Genomic DNA, 25,529 nt, shown 5'->3' on the forward strand with positions numbered 1-25,529 from the left:
TCCACGATCGCCCCTCCCCGCTCAGTTCAGGTGGAGGGTCAGGAGGAGTATGAGGTCAATTCCATAGTTGATTCTCGAATCTCCCGGGGGAAACTGCAATATCTGGTCGATTGGAAGGGTTATGGTCCTGAGGAGAGAAGTTGGGTACCTCAGGAGGAGGTGCATGCTCCCCTTCTCCGCAGGGCGTTTCACTCTCGATTCCCTTCTCGCCCTGGTGTATTCCGCCCGGTGGGCGTATCTGAGAGGGGGGGTACTGTCAGGGTACCTGTGGTCTCTACCTCCGAAAGAGGTAGAGACTTAGCTGTTCCTCCATCCAGACGGCCTGATGGCTCCCTTCCCCACGGTCTATCCGGTCATGCAAGGCCGGCCGCGAGGGAGTGACTGCCTTTTACAGCATCTAGGCAGGAAGTTGTCACCAGGACACTCCTCCGGAACGACCTGTCACTCAATTGCTGCAGGACCAATCAGGACGCCTTGGAGGCGTGGTTACTGCTCTGAACAGGGTATTTAACAGAGCTTCTTTCATTAGCTCATTGCCCTGTCGTGGTTCTAGCTTGTTCTAGTCACTCAGTGCTTGTGTATTCTATTATCCCTTTTGGTTTTGACCCGGCTTGTTTACCTTACTCTGCTTATCTCTGTTACCCTTGATTCGGCTTGTCTATCGCTTACCTGTCTTCTGTTACCCTCGACCTCGGCTTGTCTTTGACCATTCTATACTGTACTACTTACATTAGTCCGGCCATTCTAAGGTCTGGTATACGTATCTGGCTACTGTTTGTACTCTGCGTGTTGGATCCCTGTCCCGATCCTGACAATTACATTTTGAATCGCATCACCCGCTGTCATTAGCTACCCCTATTGACGCAATTCCGTACTGTATCCCTACATTCCATGCAACACCATGGAGAGACAAGGGAGCTACTCACCTGACACATCTATACAAAGGGGGCAAACTATTGCCATTCTCGACATTATGCAGCACATACGAGATTCCAACCACATCCCACTATTCATATATCCAGTTAAAATCCTTTCTCCATAAACAAGCTAAGGGAAAACCATATAAGCAGAATCCAGGAGGGAGAATGACGACCTGGGAACATGCGGGAATCACAGGGGTACTCCTTCATAACTTCAAACCACTGTCTGAATGTTATAAAAGTATTCAGCCCTACCAGCCGTTCCATAGCTCCACTCAGGCACAACAATGGTCTGCAGACACAAGCAATACCATTACAGAAGATACATGGACACATTTAGTAACATCGGTAAAGAAACTGGTGAAATCAGCCCCACTGATCGAACAATATCTAAAAACAGTGTATAGGTGGTATATGGTGCCAACCCGCTTACATAGATTGTTCCCTCATACACCCCCGACTTGCTGGAGATGTACTAGAGACGTAGGTTCAGTCCTTCATATCTGGTGGAGGTGCCCTAAACTGGAAAGGTACTGGGCGGAAGTAAAGCAAATCATAAGTCAATCCACCAAGACTGAGTTAGCCTTAGACCCATTGACATTTTTATTACTAGACATACCAACCGACTTACCAACTACAGTTAAAAAACTGATATACCACATCCTTCTGACAGCACAAAGGGTTATAGCGAGATCCTGGAAATCCCCCGCAGCACCGAAAACCCTTCAACTAATACAGGACATAGACAAGCAATTAATATATGAAACACAATACACTGTGGCACAAATAAGTCAACATAAATATGCGGATGCATGGGAATTGTGGAGTACATGGAGGCAGGAAATGAGGTCCACCTCGGGTTAATACTCCCTTTGAAATGACACACGATAGATAAGGACGTTCAGTAGGAATAGGTTTGGCACTAGAAGGCTCCCTCATAGTTACATAACAATCCAACACTGGGTAGCGACGAGACAAACAATGCAAAGGTAGCAGATGGCAATAAACTCGCCGAAATTCAAATATTAGCATAACCGACCTCAAAGTACCACAACATACCTGTAAAAACGGTTTGAAATATTATGCTGGGAATGCAATATTAAATTGTAAATTGTATTGTAAATTGTAAAGTAAACGTATGTCTTCCTCCCCCTCCCCCCCTTCTTTTCTTCTGTATCCCTTCCCCATTACCATGACTTGTGAAAAACTCAATAAACTTCAATTTTCAAAAAAAAAAAAAATACAAATACAAAAAGAGAAGTTCTGCGCTTAGTCCCATTACTGCTGGGCCAGCAGCAAGGACTACAATACACATCAGCCCCAATATATAGTAAAAACCAAAGAAAAGAAAATGTTACCCCTATACTTATTAACCCTTAATAGGGGTGTATATAAAAAATACCCCTTTCTGTCTCATTAGAGATATCTTTGCCAGAAGCTCAAGGAAGCAGGCTGAAGGGTCAGTGTTAGGACCCGCTTAGGGGGGTCTGCCTTGACGTTGGCAGGCGGGCATTCCCTCCAATGGCCATTGGAGCAACTAAATGACCTCCATTTGTCTAAATATACATAGGGATTAAGGAGAAAGCGCAGGTAACATTTTCTTTTCTTTGGTTTTTACTATATATTGGGGCTGATGTGTATTGTAGTTCTTGCTGCTGGCCCAGCAGTAATGGGACTAAGCGCAGGACTTCTCTTTTTGTATTTGTATTTACTTTGTATCACACAGCCTGGTTACAATGCTGCTGCCCATCCCATGTGTTCCCTATTAAGGGTTAATAAGTATATGGGTGTACATAAAAAATAACCTTTTCTGTCTCATTAGATATATCTTTGCCAGAAGCTCAAGGAAGCAGGCTGAAGGGTCATATATATCAAAATACACTAAGAATGAAATTATATATATATATATATATTTAAGTTCCAATTGCTTGCACTCCTGGATTAATAGTAAAAAAGCCTGGTGCTTAACAGCCAAATAATAGAAATAAAGCACTCTAAGGACTTCGAAAATATTGTGAAAAAAATTAGCTTTTTATTCAGGCATCTGCCACAGAAGATCAACGTTTCAGTTCTCTAAGGAACTTTCGTCAGGATACAGTGCAATACAAACAACAGTGTTTAACCCCTTAACGCCGTTACAACGTTCTATGCCGTCACGCTTTAAGTGGACTTTAAAGTCGTTGTGACGGCATAGAACGCCGTAACAGCTTTGAGCCCTGGAGCGCCCGGTATACTTACCTCACAGCCCAGGCAGCCCCCCAACGGCAAATCAGGCCCCCGGGGGCCATGTGATCGCTCTCAAAGAGCGATCACATGGCCCCCTATAGCTGGCTGTGGATCTGCCAGCAGGGGGACTGTCTAAAATATCAGACAGTCCCCCTGCTGGTGGGATCTGTAAAAAAATAAATATTAAACATGTTTAAAAATAAAATAAATATATTTATATATATATATATATATATATATATATATATATATATAATATATGTGTATATATTATATATATAATATATATGTATATTATATATATTTAACGTCATACATAGTGTATTTTAATAATAATATAAGTACATATATTAGTAATAAAATACACTTAGAATGACGTTACATATATATAATATAAATACGTATAATTACAATAATAAATAAATAAAATAATAAAATTAATAAATAAAATATTGAAACAAAATTTAATATAAATTATATATACATATGTAATTTCATTCTAACTGTATTTTGTTATTAATATATATATATTGGTAACAAAATACACTTAGAATGACATTCTATATATATCTATCTATATATAAAATGCAAATAACCGCAAATATATATATATAGATAAATACATATAATTACATAAAAGATTACATTAGTATACACGTAGAATTTAAATACCTATAAATGCATATACCGTATGTACATTTTTTGTGCTGAAAAACCCCAACTCGGCTTATACTCGAGTCAATAGTCTGTATTATGGCAATTTACATTGCCATAATACAGACTGGGGCTGTGGGGGCTGTGAGAGAGCGTTACTTACCTCTCCTGCAGCTCCTGTCAGCTCTCTCCTCCTCCGCGCCGTCCGTTCAGCACCTCGGTCAGCTCCCAGTGTAAGTCTCGCGAGAGCCGCGGCTCTCGCGAGACTTACACTGGGAGCTGACAGAAGAGCTGAACGGACGGCGCGGAGGAGGAGAGAGCTGACAGGAGCTGCAGGAGAGGTAAGTAACGCTCTCTGCTGCCCCCCTCTGCCCCCCACTGAACTACCAATGACACTGGACCACCAGGGAGTAAGAGCCCCCCTCCCTGGCCAGCTAGCAAGCAGGGAGGGGGGACGAAAAAATAAATGAAATAATAATAATTAAATACAAAATAAGAAGAATAAATAATAATAAAAAAAAATATTAAAATAATAAAAAAAAAAAAATTGCCCACCTCCCCCCACCACTGCAACACACACACACACACACACACACTGCATTCATACACACACACACTGCATTCATACACACGCACTGCATTCATACACACACACACTGCATTCATACACACACACTGCATTCATACACACACACTGCACACACACTGCACTCATACACACACACACACACACTGCACTCATACACACACACACACACACACACACACACACTGCACACATACACATACACACACACTGCACTCATACACACACTGCACTCATACACACACACTGCACTCATACACACACTGCATTCATACACACACTGCATTCATATACACACGCTGCATTCATACACACACTGCATTCATACACACACTGCATTCATACACACACACTGCATTCATTATACACACACTGTAAATAAATATTCAATTAATATATTTTTTTTAGGATCTAATTTTATTTAGAAATTTACCAGTAGCTGCTGCATTTCCCACCCTAGTCTTATACTCGAGTCAATAAGTTTTCCCAGTTTTTTGGGGTAAAATTAGGGGCCTCGGCTTATATTCGGGTCGGCTTATACTCGAGTATATACGGTATATTAAAATTCTACGTGTATATTAAAGTAATCTTTTAACATAATTAGGTGATTTGATTAATTAAAATTTGATTGACATACCTGACAACACAGGGAGAAAGTGCTGAGAATTTAATTCGCAAGCACTGTATTTGACCCTGTAACTCTCCAAGACAACATAAAACCTGTACATGGGGGGTACTGTTTTACTCGAGAGACTTCGCTGAACTCAAATATTAGTGTTTCAAATTGGTAAATTGTATTACAACGATGATAATTTAAGTAAAAGTTACGTTTTTTGCATTTTTTACAAACAAACGGCACTTTTATGGACTATATTATTGTTGTAATATGTTTTACTGTTTTAAAACACTAATACTTGTGTTTAGTGAAGTCTCCCGAGAATAACAGTACCCCCCATGTACAGGTTTCATGGTGTTTTGGAAAGTTAGAGAGTCACATATAAGGCTTGCATTTCATTTTTTTGACATTGAAATTTGCCAGATTGGTTATGTTGCCTTTGAGAGCGTATGGTAGCCCAGGAATGAGAATTACCCCCATGATGGCATACCATTTGCAAAAGTAGACAACCCAAGATATTGCAAGTGGGTATGTCCAATCTTTCTTAGTAGCCACTTAGTCACAAACACTAGCCAAATATTCGTGTTTTGCTTTTTTAACACAAAAACAAATATGAACTCTAACTTTGGCCAGTGTTTGTGACTAAGTGGCTACTAAAAAAGACTAAGCATACCCCACTTTCAATACCTTTGGTTGTCTACTTTTTCAAATGGTATGCCATTATGAGGGTAATTCTCATTGCTGGGCTACCACACCGTCTCAAAGGTAACATTACCAATCTGGCAAATTTCTATTGGAAAATGGAACGTTCTATATTTGACCCTGTAACTTTCCAAAACACCATAAAACCTGTTAATGGGGGATACTGTTGTACTCGTGAGACATCGCTGATTACAAATATGTGCATTTTTGTGCAGTAAAACAGTATTATGACATTCACAGCTAAAATGTCAGACGGAAATACAAATTTAAAAAAAAATCTTATTTTCTCACATTTTTTAAAAATTGTATTCATAATTAATTATGTTCCATATATGAATAGTTAATGATAAATTAAAGCCCTGTTTCTCCTGAACAAAATGATATATAATAAGTGTGGGTGCATATAATATGAAAGAGGGGAACTACGGGTGAACAGACATATAGCGCAAATTCCAGTTTTTGTTTACGTTTTGTTTTGATCAGAACGTGCACTATTGACTCTGTCCTGAAGGGGTTAAATAACCCACAAGTGCATTAACATAATCAATAAACTTTATACAGGCTTTACTCACAATCAACCCCTGGGCTGGTTGCAGCTGCTGCTGCTGCTGCTGGGAGAAAAAAAAAAGGAGAATGGCCAGACCTCTAGTAAAAAACAGTGGAGTGGAAGGGAATGGAGCTGGGCTCTAAATAAAATGGACGGCAGGGTAAAAAGTGCCGAACTAATGGGAACAGAGGCTAAGGTTATGGACCTCACTATGGATAAAGCTAGGCATAGTAAATATGGCAGAATACTAGTAAAAAGTCCTAATTACACTGCTCAGCTGGACCAACCTAAAAGGTGTATACAAGACTAATGGCAATCATATAAGCAAAAATATGTTCACATGAATATACACACATAAAGCCTATTGTGAGAGTATACAATCAATAATTGAATGAATGGCAAATGATAAATACATAAATGAATGAATGTACAAAATGTACAGAAAAAAACAAGCACATACAAAAGACATTGCTAGCTTGACTGGTAGATGCTATTGACATGGGACAGAATAAAGTTTGGCACTAAGTCCATGTAGACTAAATGTAGCAACAAAAAATGCAAAAACTGTAAACAAATATTTTACAAAAGTAACAAAAGTAATGCTGAGGGGATACACTATATGATCAATGCCTGAGTACAGTAAGTGACTAATACACTCCAGTACATACTGCCAGATCAACAATGCATATATTATGTCATAAAGTAAATGATTAAGGCACAGTATATTGTAAAAATACTGGTCTCAATAAAAATCATAGGAATATCCCCAGAGAATATTTTTTGTTAAGTCGTTTGGGGTGTACAGTGTCATAGGTTCTTATCCAGTAAAGTTCTTTCTGTAGTAGAAGTTTTTTGCAGGCCACCGCCGCGTATTGGTAAGGGTATGTGGTCAATTGCCAAAAATTTCATGGATGGTAATGGATGATTGAATTCAAGAAAATGTTTTGCCACTGGTAAGTCAGAGCCATTGTCTCTATAAGAGCGTGTTATACGCCGATAAATACGGTATTTTTTTTTATATATTTTTAACAATATTGGATTAAATAAATTTGAACCTTTTAACCTAATTGTGTCTTATAAGGAGTTTCATAACTGATACCCTTTTCTTTCTGTTTTATATACACAAGGAACATTATGATGGAATGAAAAACTTTTAGCATTTTGGCAAACCAAATTGGACTTTCATTTATAATTTTTTCACCCCCTTTTTTTGGATTCCCCGTTTTTATCCTTCAAAGACTTTTTTACCTTTGGTGCATTTTATTAGGTTGTGTGATATTATTTTTTTGTATAGATACATACAACTGTTTAGAGAAGAATGGTTTATGTGTTATTCTGTTTTAGTACTTTATAGGTAGTTAGGTTTCCTATCTCTATACCCTGTTCTTATCTCTACTCATTTTAATCAGCGCTCCACCACGAGTATCTTTGTCTGTAAGCACACTATCTACCTAGAGCGGGAATTTGCAGCCCCTCAATGAGCAACCTGGAAGTGGGTACTGTACAATTATTTTTTCATAAAATTTTTTTCCATAGCGGTTCCTGTGTCAGAGAAGTCTAGATATTTGGTGAAAGGAGTAGTAGTGCGTATCTAACTATTCTGTATGTTGTGAAAGAAATACAAAGTAAATTAATACCATAAGAATACACAGACCAAGAGTCAGATCACTGGCCTACCAGAGCTATAATACTATAACAATTCTCCATTTACTGCAGTAAACGCCCATATCCCACTTACTTGTTCAAATGTCAATTTTAAACATTCTGTGTACCATTATGACTACATGTAGGATTAGAAATGACTTCTTAAAGTAGCCCAGAAGAACCAACAGTCCATGTTTGACCAGTATCCCAGTAGCTCAACTGAAACAAAATTCCTGAAGAGAATCCTCTAGAGTAATTTGGTCCCACACCCAGCTCTACTCTCCTTATACCTCCTCTTGTTAACATTTGTCTTTTTACAAAACTCTAGTGAATAATTGTTTTCAAAAATAGGATATTACGTGTATCATTTCTTCCATGCATTTCACCTGCAAATTTCTTCTTCTCTGTATGCCATGAATTATTGGAATTGTAAGTATAGAGAGATAGTTGGATTCTCCCAAGTTATAAGTAAAGAAAACAAAGGGGTCATCCTTAGGACCTTTATGATATTCTTTTGGACAATTAAAATTACAAATGTTTTAAATGTACTCTTACCATCATTTGCACTGTACAGTCAATTGTTTCTGTAAATGATACATGTGTAACAGCTGTATGTGACTCTTACCTTCCTTTGCGGTCCTTACAGTTAACAATACTTGCGTCTATTGACCCAATAAGCAAAGAAGCACAGTTCTCATGGTTATTCATTCTAAAATACAACATATATTTTAATGTAAAAAACAAACAAACAAACAAAAAAGAATAACCATTGTATAAAAATATCAATATATGACTTTATACAATTATAAAGATGATTAAAATAGAGGAGAAATGGCAGAGTTATGGTATGAGACATGCAGCAATCTCTACTCATATCAACCACAAGCAAAGAAACAAAACAAATACATAAAGCAAACTGAAACAGTTCAGCAAGCAGATTATGTTACAACCAATGCTTTGTTTGTTCTTTCATTGAGTGTTTAAATGCTTTTGTAGATGTTGAATTGGCAGGTGTAATTATAGGCAAGCCAATGTGGAGAAATGTCAGCCAATAGAGAAACCTGGTGTGGTGAATGTAGAGGTGCTTTGTATCTTGAAGACTGCAGATGGGCTAAACGGATTCTCCATCTTGGCAATTTCACACGTTGACAACTGTTAAGTCTAGTGATAGTTGATGAAGAAGACCTCTGGGTCTTGGTTAGTAAAGTTGATCTGAATAGCATCACCTTCCAGGCAGGGGTTGAGGATCTCGAATGCTGTCTCATCTGTATGTCAGACAGCATGGGATCATACATGGCATACTTATAATATATTTTGTTAATTATTTCATTTTGTTTTAGTTTTAATACAGCCTAAGGTTATTTCCAATAGCAGTATAGTTGCCATACTTAACTGAGTTGTCAAAGGTACTCAGTAGCAGGTATTTTGTGGCTGTTTTTTTTGTTTTTGTTTTTTTTGGCAATAAAGGGCTTCCTTGGTCCAAGTCATGTATTTGTATAAAATACATTTTGTAAAATCATCTTATACCTAAACTTTGCAAAGCTATTAACCTGTGATGAATTACCATAGTTTTATTACCATGTTTGCCATTTCAAAATAAACCTTTGTAACAAAAAAAAAGTATTTATATATTTATATAGACAGAGTCCTTGCACTCAGGCTGAAAAAACTGTAAGTGAAAGGTGCCATTTCAAAAGGCAATAAGTATACAGAAAAATTAATTGTTTACCTTCACTCACTTAGATATGGATAATGTCCTTTATTAAATTATAGAATCTAGAATGGGGAGGTCGACGTTTCAGCCTCTAACAGAGATTAATCCTGATCCTGAAGAAAGTCCCTCTTGGGGACTGAAACGTCAATGTTCTCCTTTCTAGATATTATAAAAATGAAATAAAGGACTTTATCCATATGTAAGACCATAAGACCATGAGTGCAGTCATATATACACTGCAACAAGGCTCAAAATGTCCTATTCTACTAGACAAGTCTAAAAGTTACTAACCAATGAAAGCCTCCTCCTGCAACTGCCCTGACCCCAACTGACAGTTGATTTGCTTTGGACTTTTCCTAGCATGTGGGTGCCTGTGGATTCCATAATTGAGATATTTACTGTTGTGAACGATCCTGCACCAGGATTGTGGATTAACCTGTGCATGGCTCCTAAACAGAAATCCTGCAAAAGATCTAATCACCCCTGCCCACCTAATATCCTACCCAAGCCCATATCACTCTGAGCACCCTCTCTCTGTTTTTTTCCCCAAATTCTGGGACAGCCTGGTCCCCTGCGGCTGCCCATTGAAACTAATGGCTGTTCCTACTCCCTTAAATTAACATCTAGGAGAGCTTTTATTGGAGGAGAGTTAGAGGAGAAACAAACATCAATCGCTACCTGAGAGGCAGGGGAGCCTCCCTGTTCCATGAAGAAAACAGACTATTGCAGTGACCGGCACTTAGCCGCAACAGTCTGGAACTCCGCACCAGATTGTGATGTGACCTAAGCCCAGTCAAATTTAATTCAACGATTTCCAATCCAATCTGGGCATTTTTGGACACTTTTCTTGGGTACAAAACGTATCCACTATGATTTCTATATTTAGTTACATGTGGTGTAGCTGCCCATTTGTTTCGGCAAAATGCCTCCAGGTCATGCAAAGTCTTTGGTCGTCTTGAATGAATCGCATGTTTGAGATCTCCCCCAGAGTAGCTCAATGATATTAAGATCAGGAGACTGTGTTAGCCATTCCAGGACCTTCACCTTTTTCTGCTGTAACCACTGGAAGGTCAACTTCGCCTTATGCTTAGGGTCATCGTCATGCTGGAAAGTCCAAGAGCGTCTTATGCGCAGCCTTCGTGCAGCAGAATGCAAATTGTCTGCCAGTATTTTCTGATAGAATGATGCATTCATCTTGCCATCGACACCCCCAAAACATCAGTAAGCCACCACCATGCTTCACAGTGGGGATGGTATTATTTTAACTATAGGTCTAGTTAAACCCTTTCCAAACATAAAGTTCTATTTTGGTCTAGTCACTCCAAATTACAGAATGCCAGAAGCTGTGAGGCGTGTCATGACGTTGTCATATTGTAACTGAGCTTTTTTGTGGCATTGGCGCAGTAAAGGCTTCTTTATATTTCTCCTGAGGTTACCTGTGTTTTTTTTTTTTTTTGTATCTTGAACAATTCTTCTGGCAGTTGTGGCTGAAATCTGTCTTGGTCTACCTGATCTTGGCTTGTTATGAAGAGATCTCTGAATTTTCCACTTCTTAATAAGTGATTGGACAGTACTGACTGGCATTTCAAGACTCTGGATATCTTTTTATATCCTTTTCCATCTTTATAAAGTTCAATTACCAGTGGCTGCTCTAGACTCTGTGAGGCCTTAGGCGAAACTCAAACATGAGGCCCCCACTAAAACCCAAAGTGAAAAAAAATAGGGGTTGCATTGTGTGTATAAGGTGCTGTAGCTGTATTGGACAAGCTTGCAGCACTGGATACAGAGAGCTAGTCTCTATATTCATTTGTTCAGTGGCTTGCAGGGTCACGGCTCCCTTTGCCGCTGTGTTGTGAGCTCTCCAACTGTAGTTATGGCATAATTGAATTAATTATGCTAGCCATTTACACACGACTGCAGGGTATGATTACATAGGCTTGCAGTTGTGTATACATTACTGACAGTGTGTAATTCTGAGTGTATCTGGCATTGTCTACCTGTGCATGAAAGTGTGTGTCTGACCGAGAGTATCCTTGTGTGTGAATGTATGTCTTTATGAGTATGTGTCTGGGAGTGTAAGTGTGGGGTAGCTGCTTGTGATGTGTGGTATTTATGGGGGCTGTCCATGACCTTTGTGCATGTGTGTATGATGAATGTCTTCAGTTTGTAACTGTGACAAGGTGAGTAAAGGGGTAACTGTGGCAGGGTGAGTGTGACAGGGTGAGAGGTGTAAATAAGACAGGGTTGCGGGGTTGAATGTAACAAAATGAGGCAGGGTGAGAATGATAGGGGGGCAATTGTAACATGGTTGAAGGAGGGAGTGTGACAGGGCATGGGGGTGTAAATGTGACAGGATTGGAGGACGTTAATGTGACACGCTGCATGTGGCATTTGGGGGATGTAACACAGGGTTGGGGTGAATGTGCCATGTTCGGAGGAGGCAGTGTAACAGAATGAATACTTGAAAAGGATAAGTGGCGCTAAAATTAAATAAGATGTATCAAAACAATAAATATATCCCAGTGCGTCTGAACACACCCCAGTGTTTAGTCACCAAAAAAACACTTACGTACATATAGCTGAATCAAAAGAAAAAGGGTAGTTGCACACACAATGGTATATTGTAGATACAATAAATGGTATCTAAAAGGTATAAGCATAAAAGACCATCATAGCGTAATATGAAATTCTATATTAAATTCTTAATATGGAAAACTCACAATTTTTAGAGTCATATCAGTCGGCTCTAAACTTAACCCCTTAAGGACCAAACGTCTGGAATAAAAGGGAATCATGACATGTCACACATGTCATGTGTCCTTAAGGGGTTAAAGGGACACTCCAGGCACCCAGACCACTTCTGCCCATTGGAGTGGTCTGTGTGCCAATTCTCACTACTCTTAACCCTGCAAGTGTAATTATTGCAGTTTTTTCTAAACTGCAATAATTACCTTGCAGGGTTAACTCCACCTCTAGTGGCTGTCTACTAGACAGCCACTAGAGGGAACTTCCTGCTCTATAGCACAGATTATCTGTGCTAGAGCGTCGCTGGACGTCCTCACGCTGTGTGAGGACCTCCAGCGTCGCCCAAATCCCCATAGGAAAGCATTTAAATTCGTTTTCAATGCTTTCCTATGGGGAGACCTAATGCGCATGCGCGCCATTGCCGCGCATGCGCATTAGGTCTCCTCGGCCGGTGGGCGGGATCAGTCTCACCAACCGGCCGACAGAGCCAGTAGGAGGAGGAGACAGCGACGAGGGACATCGTCACTGCCTCAGGTAAGTGAATGAAGAGGTTTTCACCCCTTCAGTAACCGGGGATTGGGATGGAGAGGGAACCCTTTAAGCAGCATAATAAGCATAATAGTAATCTCCACTTGGAATGTGATAAACAATACAGGTCCCCCAGAGATAAGATCGTATTCTTCTGGATAAAGTGCTGGAACCAGAGTATGGAGTATAAAATAACAGTTTATTATAATAAAAAGCAAGCACAACGCGTTTCAACAAATTCCTTTAGGTCTTACTCAGGTGCAATAACAAGTATATTAATTGCAGATAAAAAACGCATGTTAACAATTTCCCAAACCAGTCCCTCCTCTTTGCCTTTTATAGAAATCCGGTTTTCACTGCCACCACTTAAATGGATGCTCGTCAATGGTTTCCTATGTGATAATTCATGCATTGACCTTCCCAAAATGGCAGCTCGTTACAGTCAATGACATGTATCCGCTTTACTTCCGGTATTCCTCTGTGATGCAACTTCTGTTTTGCGTCATGTTTGGAGGATATGAGGTTTCTCTTGGCCGTCCCCATCACTAGCTAGAAACTAGCGAGTTTTGAGCTTGCTCAGTCCATGTTTGTAATATTGGCGAGATTAGAATCGCCATTTTAAAAGAGGGAAAAAATTAAGGGCAAAGAGATATCCACATATTAATAAATAGTACGTCATATTATTTATATCAATTTATTAAAAGAATACCAGCTTTCTAAAGAACATAAAGGATAAATAAATCAATCTTAAAAAATAGTAAATCAGTTTTAAAAACCAGCATAGATATTTAAAACAAGATTTTAAACGCATAAAAGATATACAATCAAACCATATATATAAACCACTATCAATTTGTAAAAGTAAGTCTTAAAAATAGTAATATATGAAAAAAGAGAAAGATATTATATATAAAAAAGGGAAAATTATAAAATGGGACCCAAACCAAAATCTATATTGAGTCCCTTTGGGTGCAGGGTCTGCAGCACAAAAATCCATGAGCACTCTTTTTTACTTAAAGGACCACTATAGGCACCCAGACCACTTCAGCTTAATGAAGTGGTCTGGGTGCCAGGTCCAGCTAGGATTAACCCTTTCTTCTATAAACATAGCAGTTTCTAGTGGCTGTCTCATTGACAGCCGCTCGAGGCGCTTCCGCGCTTCTCACTGTGATTTTCACAGTGAGAAGACGCTTCCGTCCATAGGAAAGCATTGAGAATGCTTTCCTATGGACTGGCTGAATGCGCGCGCGGCTCCTGCCGCACATGCGCATTCAGCTGATGGCGTCGCTATGGAGGAGGAGAGGAGGAGAAGAGTTCCACGCCCGGCGCTGGAGAAAGAGGTAAAGTTTAACCCCTTCCTCCCCCTAGAGCCCGGCGGGAGGGGGACCCTGAGGGTGGGGGCACCCTCAGGGCACTATAGTTCCAGGAAAACTAGTATGTTTTCCTGGCACTATAGTGGTTCTTTAAGTTAAAAGCATAATTTCCCCCTTTCCAATTACCGTATTTTTCGCTCCATAAGACGCACCTCACCATAAGACGCACCTAGTTTTTAGAGGAAGAAACCCAGAAAAAAAATATTCTGAACAAACTGTCCCATAGTGTTTCTTACTATGGGACAGTTTGTACAGAATATTTGTTTTCTCCCCTGTCCCATAGTGTCCCCCCCTCCCATAGTCTTCTCCTCTCTCCCATAGTCTTCACCCACCCCCTCCCCATAGACTTCACCCACCCCTCCCCATAGTCTTCATCCACCCTCTCCCCATAGTCTTCATCCACCCTCTCCCCATAGTCTTCATCCACCCCCTCCCCATAGACTTCATCCACCCCCTCCCCATAGACTTCATCCACCCCCTCCCCATAGACTTCATCCACCCCCTCCCCATAGACTTCATCCACCCCCTCCCCATAGACTTCATCCACCCCCTCCCCATAGACTTCATCCACCCCCTCCCCATAGACTTCATCCACCCCCTCCCCATAGACTTCATCCACCCCCTCTCCATAGACTTCATCCACCCCCTCCCCATAGACTTCATCCACCCCCTCCCCATAGACTTCATCCCCACCCTCCCCATAGACTTCATCCCCTCCCCCCATAGACTTCATCCCCCCCCTTCCCCTCCCCCCATAGACTTCATCCCCCCCTCCCCATAGACTTCACCCCCCCTCCCCATAGACTTCATCCCCCCCTCCCCATAGACTTCATCCCCCCCTCCCCATAGACTTCATCCCCCCCTCCCCATAGACTTCATCCCCCCCCTCCCCATAGACTTCATCCCCCCCCTCCCCATAGACTTCATCCCCCCCTCCCCATAGACTTCATCCCCCCCTCCCATAGACTTCATCCCCCCCCTCCCCATAGACTTCATCCCCCCCCCTCCCCATAGACTTCATCCCCCCCCCTCCCCATATACTTCATCCCCCCCCCTCCCCATAGACTTCATCCCCCTCCCCATATTCTTCTCTCCCATACTGTCCTCCCCTTGTCCCATAATTACTTACCTGTCTTGCAGCGTTGGCCGGCAGCACAGGGCGCACCGCGGTAGTGGAACTTGAATTTCATGTTCCGGTTTCCGGCGGGACTGAAAGGAAGTGCGCACTCAGCTTGTGCACACTTCCTTTCAGTCCCGCCGGAAACCGGAACATGAAATTCAAGTTCCACTACCGCGGTGCGCCCTGTGCTGCCGGCCAACGCTGCAAGACAGGTAAGTAAAGCTTCATATTCGCTCCATAAGACGCACAGACATTTCCCCTCACTTTTGAGGGGAAAAAAAGTGCGTCTTATGGAGCGAAAAATACGGTAGTTGAGACTTTTTGTATGGCCATCAATTCCATTTCTTTAGGGTTAGATTGATGAACCTCCAAAAAATGTTTTGACACACTATGGTTCAAAACCCCCCTTTTTTTTTTTAGATTCAAAATTTTTATTTTGCAATAGTAAAAAATAAAAGGGATACAGAAAGAAGAAAGAAGGGGTAGGGGATGTACAAGATTCCATCGAATCATTCCAGTATAATATGTAGCATTTTACATTGTGGAACAACACATCAACATTTTCCTATATACAATGATGACATTTTTGCAAGGGGGGAGGGGGGGGGGGGTACAGAAAGAAGAAGCGGGGTCGGGGGTAGGGATATCAGAGTTTACAATAATACAGCTTGGCATGCATTGCAGTTTAATTATGCTTATGAATACACCGTATATTGAGCAGAACAAGTGATGCAGAGTATGCAATACAGAACCTTTGGTGTGTGGGTTACACTATATGCAAATACAGATCCAGGTCGTCGTCCTATGTGTGATGGTTGATGCCTAGTATAGCGTGTAGTGCTTGGGACACACCCTGCACTGTGCTACATTATTGTGTATTGTATGTGTATCCATTGTTCGAGTATAGAGTACAGAGCAAAATGTCATGTAGTCTCGTTATCCATATCGGGTGCCCACTTTAAGTGCCTACTAACATAGGCCATATGAAGTATGGGAGTTGCCTCTCACCCTGGAAATAAGGGCTTTGGTGTGCCTCTCTACAAGGTGCTTCGGTACCCTGGGAGTTAAATCATGGGGATATACCTTGTAATGTTGTGGGACAGTTTGAGAAGCAGCTTACTTCATGTTATCTCATTTGCTAGCTATAACCGTGCTAGCAGCAGCTCAAGTTTGTGGACATGGCACTGATTATTGTCGGTGGCCCCCTTACCAAATCTCCGTGTTGCTTCGGGCCTCAGATAGTTCAAGGGGGTTGGTAGTTAGGACTCCTGTGGGAGACATAGGCTCAGTAATCTTTGAATTGTAGGGGTCCTGCTAGGAAAGGCCACGATCCCTAGAGGCAGTCAAGGGTGGAGAGGGGAGGGAGAGCCTCCAGCATTCACATGTTAGGTCCACCCACAGTGCAACACGGAGATGGGTTTACATGATTCGGGTGGCATCCTGTGTTATTACAAGCTTAGGTTGTTCCTGGAATTGTAGTTGCCTTAATTGTATAGCTCTTAGTCAGAAGCCGAGGATGTTGGGCTGTTAAGGGGCCCTCCTTGGTGGACAGAGGGGGATGGGTGCGTAAGTTGCCCCTCCCAGTATGTGACCCATGGGGCCCAGGTTGATAAGACACGTAACCTGTGTGTGTCACCGTTTGAGCGGAGAAACACTCATGGGTGTAGTACTGGTGAATTTTGGCCAGGAGTAGGGTCCTAGAGGGGCAATTTGTCTGCTTCCAATAATTTGCGATTAGGTTTCTCACTGCTAAAGCCGTGAGCGCCATGATGGTTTTAACTCGTTTCGGTATTAAGTTGGGGTACTTTAAGAAAATGCCTGTTTGCATGTCTAGAGGCGGCCCAGTGATACCTATAGTTTGCAGGATAGTTTGTGCTTCCTGCCAGAGCGGACGGATACGGGGGCATGACCACCAAATATGCATCATCGTGCCACTTTCTGTTCCACACCTCCAACAGAACGGGGGGACCGTTTTGTACATTTTGTGTCTTTGGGGCGTTAGGTACTACCTATACACTAGTTTTTTATGCGCTTCAATATGAGAATAGCATTGTGTGAGTCCTTTGAGTGCATTGAGAGACTGCAGTATTTCCGTGTTAGAGGTCGTGTCACATTCTATGAGCCACTGTGTCATAAATGTAGGGGGCGGAGGCGGTGATGTTCGCAGTAGGGATCTGTAGCAGGAGGTAAGAGATTTAGGTTTGGATGGGGCCTGCCAGCATCTATCATATAAAGCCTCCAGGTCCCTCGTGTCTGCACTATGCAGTGGGTGGGTATGATACTCTTGAGTTGCATGTACAGGAACACTGAGGAATTCGGTAGATGATATTCCCTTTGGAGTTCTGCAAAGGGCTTGATGTGGTTCATGTGCAGGACATGTTTGAGGGTGGTTATACCTAGTTTGACCCAGGAGTGTAGTGAGAGCCAGGGTGAAACCACTTTCAGGGCTGTCAGTGGGGAGCGTGGGTGGTATTTATGAGGTGCGTGGTGTTTTTGGCGTATTGCGTCCCAATGGTGTAGGGTTAGTGCCGTAGTTGGCAAAAATGTTGCGTTTTTGGGGCGCAACGATTTCGGTGTCCAGAGTATGTTAACTAGCGAGGTGCCAGCCAACTGGTCCACCTCCATGTCCACCCATTGGAAAATCCCTTTTGAGGTGTGAAGTTTCACTGCCGCCTCTAAGATGGCCGTCTTATAATATGTGTGAATATCAGGAAGGCCAACACCTCCCTCCATGTGGTGATTCTGAAGGAAACGTTGAGAGATTCTTGGTTTGTGGGCATCCCAAATATCAGAAGAAAGCACTTTTTGGAGTGATTTGAAAAACAATGGAGGTGCCCGTAGGTGTAGGAGGCGGAAAACGTACAACAGTTTGGGAAGGAGAATCATTTTTACTGTATTGATTCTGCCCAACCATGACAATTTAACTGGTTTCCACCTCAGGCACTCAGCTTTGCATAAGTTAAGGAGTGGTTTGTAGTTATATTGGAATATTTGCTCAGTCGTGGACGCGATTTTGACCCCGAGGTAGGTGATATAGTCTGACCTCCAATCGAAATCGTATGTGCTGCTAAGTTCAAGAGTTAAGTCTCTAGGAAGGCTTATAGGCAGTGCTTGGGTTTTTGTTTGATTTAATTTGTAGTATGTCAGGTTACCGTATTGTTGTAAGAGTGATATCAATGCGGGCAGGGACGAAGGCACGTCGCTCAATGTTAAGAGGATGTCGTCTGCAAACATGGACAATTTATATTCAGACTTACCTACCATTATGCCCTTAATTGTAGGTTGACGTCTAATGATATGGCTCTAATGACAGGACAAATAGTAGCGGGGATAAGGGACATCCCTGGCGAGTTCCATTTGTTATTTTGAATGGGGTGGAGAGGAAACCTGCATTGGAAACTTGAGCTGTCGGGGCATTGTAGAGTGCCATGATACCTCGGATTATGGGCGTAGTGAAACCAAACGCTCGTAAGACATGTTGCATATAGTTCCAATTGAGCCTGTCGAAGGCCTTCTCCGCATCCAGTGCTAAGAGAAGGCCTTGTCCGTTCTTGGTGTGTGAGTGAGATAAGATGTTCAGGATCTTCCTGGTATTGTCCGAGCCCTGTCTTGTTTTGACAAAGCCGGACTGGTCATTATGTATTAACGTAGGGAGAATGGAGGATAGACGGTTGGCTATGAGTTTAGCGTAGAGTTTGACGTCTACATTTAATAAGGATATGGGTCTAAAATTTTGGCATTGTGTTTGAGGCTTACCTGGTTTTGGGAGAGTGGAGATGTGGGCCTTTAGCATTTCGGAGGGTAAAGATCCCTGCGAGTAACAGTGGTTGAGTAGTGTGGATAGGTGTGGTGATAGGACAGACGCAAAGGTTTGGTAGTAAAGGTTGGTGTATCCATCTGGGCCAGGTGCTTTGTGTTTGGGAAGCTTCTTAATTGTTGCGTCTATTTCTTGGGCAGTAAATGGGGTGGTGAGAGAGGCTATGTTGTCTGGGGAGAGTTTGGGTAAAGCAGTTTGTGCTAAGAAGTCAAGAATGTCTTGTGTGGCGGGCGGTTCTATCTTGGGGTCGTCTTTAAGGTTCTAGAGCTCGCCGTAGTAGGCTGCAAATGCATCTACGATGTTTTGAGGGTTGGTGAGTTTTTGTTTTGTCGCTGTGGTAATGTATGCTATCCTGGAATGGGCTGTTCGAGCTCTAAGTCGTGCTGCTAACAGTGCTCCGGCTCTATTCCCTTGCTAGAAAAAATTATGTTTGTAGCCTGAAGTATGTGGGTGGTTTTGGCCAGTTCTATGTTTCTGAGTTCTGTGTGCAGTATAGAGAGTTCATGACGCAGTGTGTGCGTGGGACTTGTTTTATTTTTGTGTGTAAGGTCAGTGATCTTGGCGATTAAAGTGGAATAATCTTTAAGTCTCTGCTTTTTAGCGTAGCTCCCTGCTCTTATCAGAAGGCCTCTTATTACCGCTTTGTGCGCGAGCCAGACAGTGGTCAGGTCTACGTCGGGGGTCAGGTTCGTTTCAAAGTAATCAATAAAATCCGCCTTGATTTGGTCTACAATTTTAGGGTCACGGAGCAGGGAGTCATTCAGCCTCCATGTTCCCTTGCCCGCAGTGGCACATCTTTCTGATAAGGTTAGGGTGATTGGGGCATGGTCTGACCAGGTTACAAGACCTATTGTCGTCTTTTGGACTGCTTGCATGAGCGTAGTTGGGATTAAGAACCTGTCAATTCTAGTATATGTATTATGTGCTAGGGAATGGAAGGTGTAATCTCTCTCCAACGGGTGGAGGACCCTCCAAGGATCTAGGAAATTGTGTTGGAGAATTTGTTCGCACAGCAGTGATGAGGTTTTGTGTGATCTACGCGCGGATGCCTTGGTTAATCCGTCGGTGGATGTGGAATCTAGAGAACAGTCCAGGAGAAAATTGGTATCTCCTCCGATTACCGTAGTTCCAAATCTATGTGCACTCGCTAGGGCGAAGACTTTGTCCGCAAATTCCACTTGGTTAGTGTGTGGGCCATAAATGTTGATGAGCGTGTAAGGTTCATTGTTTATATAGCATTGGAGTAATAAATATCTACCGTGTTTGTCACCTGTTTTCTTAAGTAGCGAGAAGGCTACCCATTTCCCAATCAGAATCGATACCCCTTGTTTTTTCATTTTGTAACATGAATGGAAATCGTGGGGGTATGCTATAGAGCAGAATTTGGGACGTGCACCCCACTTAAAATGGGTCTCTTGGAAGAAGGCGACTTGAGCTTTGTGTTTTTTTGCTTCTTCCAGTGCTAGTCTCCGCTTATGAGGTGAATTTAGGCCTTTCGTGTTCAGGGATAGGACATTAAGTGTCATTGAGATGGAGGAATGGTTGCTGTGTCAGTGACTGATGGGGATAGAATCGACAGCGGGGGACAACTAGTGTCCCTAAAATAGAGCGTGGTTCGGTATGTCGGTGTGTCCCTGCATGATGCGATGAGGGTGGGCCGTATGGGGGCCGCAACATCCTCCGGCAGACAAGCTGGGCATATGTGACCTGTACTAGCAGTGTACGTTTGCATTCGTGGTATAGATACATACTGCTCACAATTATAGAGGCAGTCATTGTCAGTGTATTACTTGTTAGCAAAGCATTTCCAGCAGCGTGTGATAATGGTTTGTGGGAAAGGGAGTAGGGAAGGGGTAACAGAAATATAACAGGTATTGAAACATATTAATATAAAAAACTATATACAGAAAACCGCCGGTTGAGGTGCTCTGGGGCATAGGCGGTAGTGAAAAGGCTCTGGTGAGCCTAGTGGGGCAGCGGGAGGTGACAGATCCTACAACCCTGGTGTGCTAGGCAGTGTGAGACAATCGCTTTATCTTTTTTTTTTTTTTTCTTTGTTTGTTTGTTTTTCCCTCTTTCCATTTTATTGTATTTTTTTTCATTTTTATTTTATTTTTTTTGTTGCCCTTTTTTTCCTTCTCCTTCCCTTTTTTTTTTTTGTTTTTTGATTTTGCGGGGCAAGGTGATCCCATGGGTAGTGCGGGAAGGAAAGTGACATGGCCCAAGTGACATGGCCCAAGCCTCCCCGGTATGGAGTATGCAAGGCAGTTGCAATACAGCAACCACTCCAGGCGCGTCAGTGGTGGAGGACACGTGTTTTCAAGAGCATATGGGCAAAGCATGAAGCATAATCAGATATATCAGGCAACATATGTTACGGAGTCCCATATATCGCACTACAATTCAGTCCCCTCATACTTGGTGCATCGCCGCCATGGCCGGGCCCAACCCAAGGGCCCCGGCATGGCGGCAAGGCCCAGCCCCACCCCCTCAGAAACACCGAGAAGTGAGGCGCTGATGAGAGGAAAAGAGCGCGAGACACATACAAATATAACAGACAGTATACGTTAGGGAGCCCTAGAGGCTGCCCAAAATTCCGATCCCGCCTCACCCGGTGCATCGCTGCCGCGGCCGGGCCCAGGCCAAGGGCCCCGGCACGGCAGCAAGGCCCAGTCTCCGGCATTTACCCAAAAACACTGATTAATACATTTTCAGTAAGAGGAAAAGAGCGTGGGACATACATAGATACTCCAGGGAGTTTGCGTTAGAGAGTCCTGGGGATTACACAGAAATGTAACCCCATTATACACAGTGCGTCACCGCCATGGCTGGGCCCAAGACAGGGGCCCCGGCACGGCAGCAAGGCTAAGCATCAAATATCTTCCCAAAAGTAATCATGAAAAGAAAACAAAACACAACAAAAAACAAAAGCATTTGTGTGATGAGAAAAAATTAGCCCACAGTCAGACATGAGATCAGAGGGCATGAGGGGAGCATATGGACCATGATCTCAGAGGGCATTTATATCGGGCTAGTGCGCCCAATTATGGTAGAAAAAAGGGGAACCGTTCAGTTCACTTATCTGCCGACACCATGTTCCAATCTGTGGAGACCTTCCTCGGGGACCGTGATCTCTGCGGTTTCGCTTGGGCAGCCTGTCCAGGCGTTTGCGATAGGGCAATGTTCCATTCTTGCAAGAGCTTCATGCCTTCCTCGACAGAGGTGATATGACAGTCAGCTCCATTACGGCGGATAGTCAGGCGGGCCGGGAACCCCCATCTGTATAGGACATCGGCGTCTCTCAGGGATTTGGTGATGCAGGCCAACTCCCTTCGCTTCAGCAAAGTTGCGGCGGACAAATCTGTGAAAAGGAGTACGCCTGTGAATCCTTCTGGCGGAGACTTTGTGCTTCTCGCGGCTCGCATCACTTTGTCCTTGCTGGTGTAATAATGGAATTTCGCAATGGTGTCTCGAGGGACCGAAGCCGGGAGGGATTTCGGCTTCGGTAGGCAATGTATGCGGTCGAGGAGGCAGTCCTGGAGCGTCAGATCAGGGACTAAGGCCTGGAATAGGCGGACAGCGTAGGCTGGCAAGTCTTGAGGGAGGACCTCTTCAGGGATGCCGCGGAGGCGGATGTTGCTCCGCCTGTCCCTATCCTCATGGTCCGCAACTTTGTCGGTGAGGCGATCTAATTTGGCCCCCAGCTCTGCATAGGCATCCGCCAGAGTATTATGGGCGGAGATGAGTTCCTCCGTCTTGTCTTCAAGGTGCGCCGTTCTATCACCAAGCGCCTGAATCTCCATTTTTATGTCTCGTGACATCTTTGTCATATCGGCCTGGAGAGATGTTTGCAGGGCCTTGAGCATCTTGTGGATGGATATATTGGTTGCGGGTGTCGCCGCTGGCTCCGATACCGAGGTAAGGTCACTGTGGTCCGAATACGCGGAAGGTGAGTTTGGCGCGCCGGCGCCATCTTGGGCCTGTGCGCGTGGCGGTGTCAACGCCAAAACTTGCAATGCCGGCTGTTTGTGTCTTATTTTCTTGGCAGACTTGGATGCCATGTTACTCACAGGTAGTGCTGTACTTTTTTGCGGGAGTCTGGGGAGCTCACTGCTGTTTAAATCGCTGTGCAGGGTTGATGTCTCACGGAGCTAACAGCTCATGCGACCGTTCTGTTGAGCTGTCAGGCCACGCCCCCAAAACCCCTTTTTTTTTATAGTTCCAATATGTTCATTAACGCGGGTTTTTAGGTTTCTAGACGTTTTTCCTACATATTGTAGTCCGCATTTACATTTTAAGAGGTAAATCACATTTTTAGATTCACAAGATATAAAAGAAGAAAAATAATTTTTTATTAGTAACAGAATAAGTGAAATCTTATCTTTATATTTTAACAATTAAGATCTATTTAACTCATTAACATCTTTTATACTTTTAGAAAGCGACTCTTCTGAGTACCCTTTTCGTAATTTTTTTTTTTTTTTAAAAGCTGATTGATCATTAAAATCTACTTGCTCGGAACAATTTCGCTTAAGACGTAAGAATTGACCTTTTGGAATGTTCCGTAGCCATGGTTCGTAATGACAACTGGTAGTTTCAATAAAACTACTGATATCTTCCTGTTTAAAAAAGGTTCATGTTTTTATTTTGTTATTAACAATAGAGATATAAGATCAAATAAGTCTATACTATTGGGACTTACATTTTTAGTCAGTTTTATCCCCCAATTACCGGTATTACAATTCAAATAATTAAAAAACAAATTAAAATCCACCTCTTTACCCTTCCAGACCATAAAAATATCATCAATTGAACCATTTGTATAAGACCAAGTTTGCCCCATATTCATGCCCTTGGTATACATAAAAAAAGAAATTTCAATTATATTTTTATGGTCTGGAAGGGTAAAGAGGAGGATTTTAATTTGTTTTTTAATTATTTGAATTGTAATAATTGGGGGCTAAAACTGACTAAAAATGTAAGTCCCAATAGTATAGACTTCTTGGATCTTAACATCTCTATATTTAATAACAAAATAAAAACAAACCTTTTTTAAACAGGTAGATATCAATAGTTTTATTGAAACTACCAGTTGTAATTACGGTTTGGGAAATTGTTAACATGCGTTTTTATCTGCAATTAATATACTTGTTATATATGTTGTTGTTATGCATTCTATGAAATATTGCACCTGAGGAAGACCTAAAGGAATTTGTTGAAACGCGTTGTGCTTGCTTTTTATTATAATAAACTGTTATTTTATGCTCCATACTCTGGTTCCTGCACTTTATCCAGAAGAATACGATCTTATCTCTGGGGGACCTGTTTTCCCATATATATTTAGGAGTCTAGCCAGCTCCTTGGTTTTGCACCGCCCCCTGTCACAGGTGTCTCATCTCAGGACCCTATTTAAGCCTTGTGCTGCAGAGAACTTGAGATGGAAGGATTTCCCCAAGTGAGTAGCTCATTTAGTAGACAGTTGGCAGTGAGAGAAGGACCTGCCAAAGATGGGGTACATTGACGTTTGTGGCAGGCTTATGCAATGTATGATCATATAGTGTAACTAAACCCCCATTATTTTTTGCCTAGATTAGGTGTTTTTTAAAAAAAACTAGTCAAATCTGTCAGCATCAAAGTAGCTGTTTAGTTGATAAGCACTGGATTTCTATTTTTACTGGACCTGTATTGTTTATCACTTTCCAAGTGGATATTACTACATGCTGCTCAAGTTTAGAGCCGACTGATATGGCTCTAAAAATTGTGAGTTTTCTATATTATCTCCTTTTATATAATTATAGAATTTCATATTACGCTATGATGGTCTTTTATGCTTATACCTTTTAGATACCATTTATTGTATCTACAATATACCATTGTGTGCGCAACTACCCTTTTTCTTTTGATTCAGTGTAACAGAATGAATGGAGGGCAGTGTGACAAGATTAACGGGGTTAATGTGGCAGGACTATATTAATGTAGAAGGATGAGTGTAGCGGAATAAACCTTGGACTGTTATCCTTATTCCTGCTATGGGCTGTCCCTATCTTGTCCCACCTGTTATTTCCTGTGTTTCGAGCTCATAGTCCCTGGATCATCTTGTTCTTTCCCCTGTTCGTCTGGCCGTTCTGTAAAATAGCAGTCACCTCACATATTAACAATCTCTTGTTCGACAACCGAACAAATTACCGAATGCCAGACTACCCATATGTGGAGTGTGCTGCTCGTTAACCCCAGTAACCTCTTCACACCTCCACCAACCGCAATAACCTGAACATTACAAGCGGTCGGCTGGGTGTCCGCCATTTGTATGTGCGAACACGTGGCGGCGGCCATATTT

At 42.4% G+C, this 25,529-nt stretch overlaps 1 protein-coding gene across 2 annotated transcripts in view; it reads right to left on the reverse strand.

Moving 5' to 3' along the window:
• The window catches only part of ANKRD44 (ankyrin repeat domain 44), a 724,718-nt gene that overhangs the window by 138,695 nt on the left and 560,494 nt on the right, over nt 1-25,529 (reverse strand). For both annotated transcript variants that reach the window (XM_063430205.1, XM_063430204.1), the window contains exon 23: nt 8,521-8,604. In XM_063430205.1, coding sequence (XP_063286275.1) covers nt 8,521-8,604 — 84 coding nt within the window. The remainder of the gene's footprint in view (nt 1-8,520; nt 8,605-25,529) is intronic.

This window comes from Pelobates fuscus, chromosome 8 (genome assembly GCF_036172605.1).
Source record: "Pelobates fuscus isolate aPelFus1 chromosome 8, aPelFus1.pri, whole genome shotgun sequence".
Lineage (NCBI taxonomy): Eukaryota > Metazoa > Chordata > Amphibia > Anura > Pelobatidae > Pelobates > Pelobates fuscus.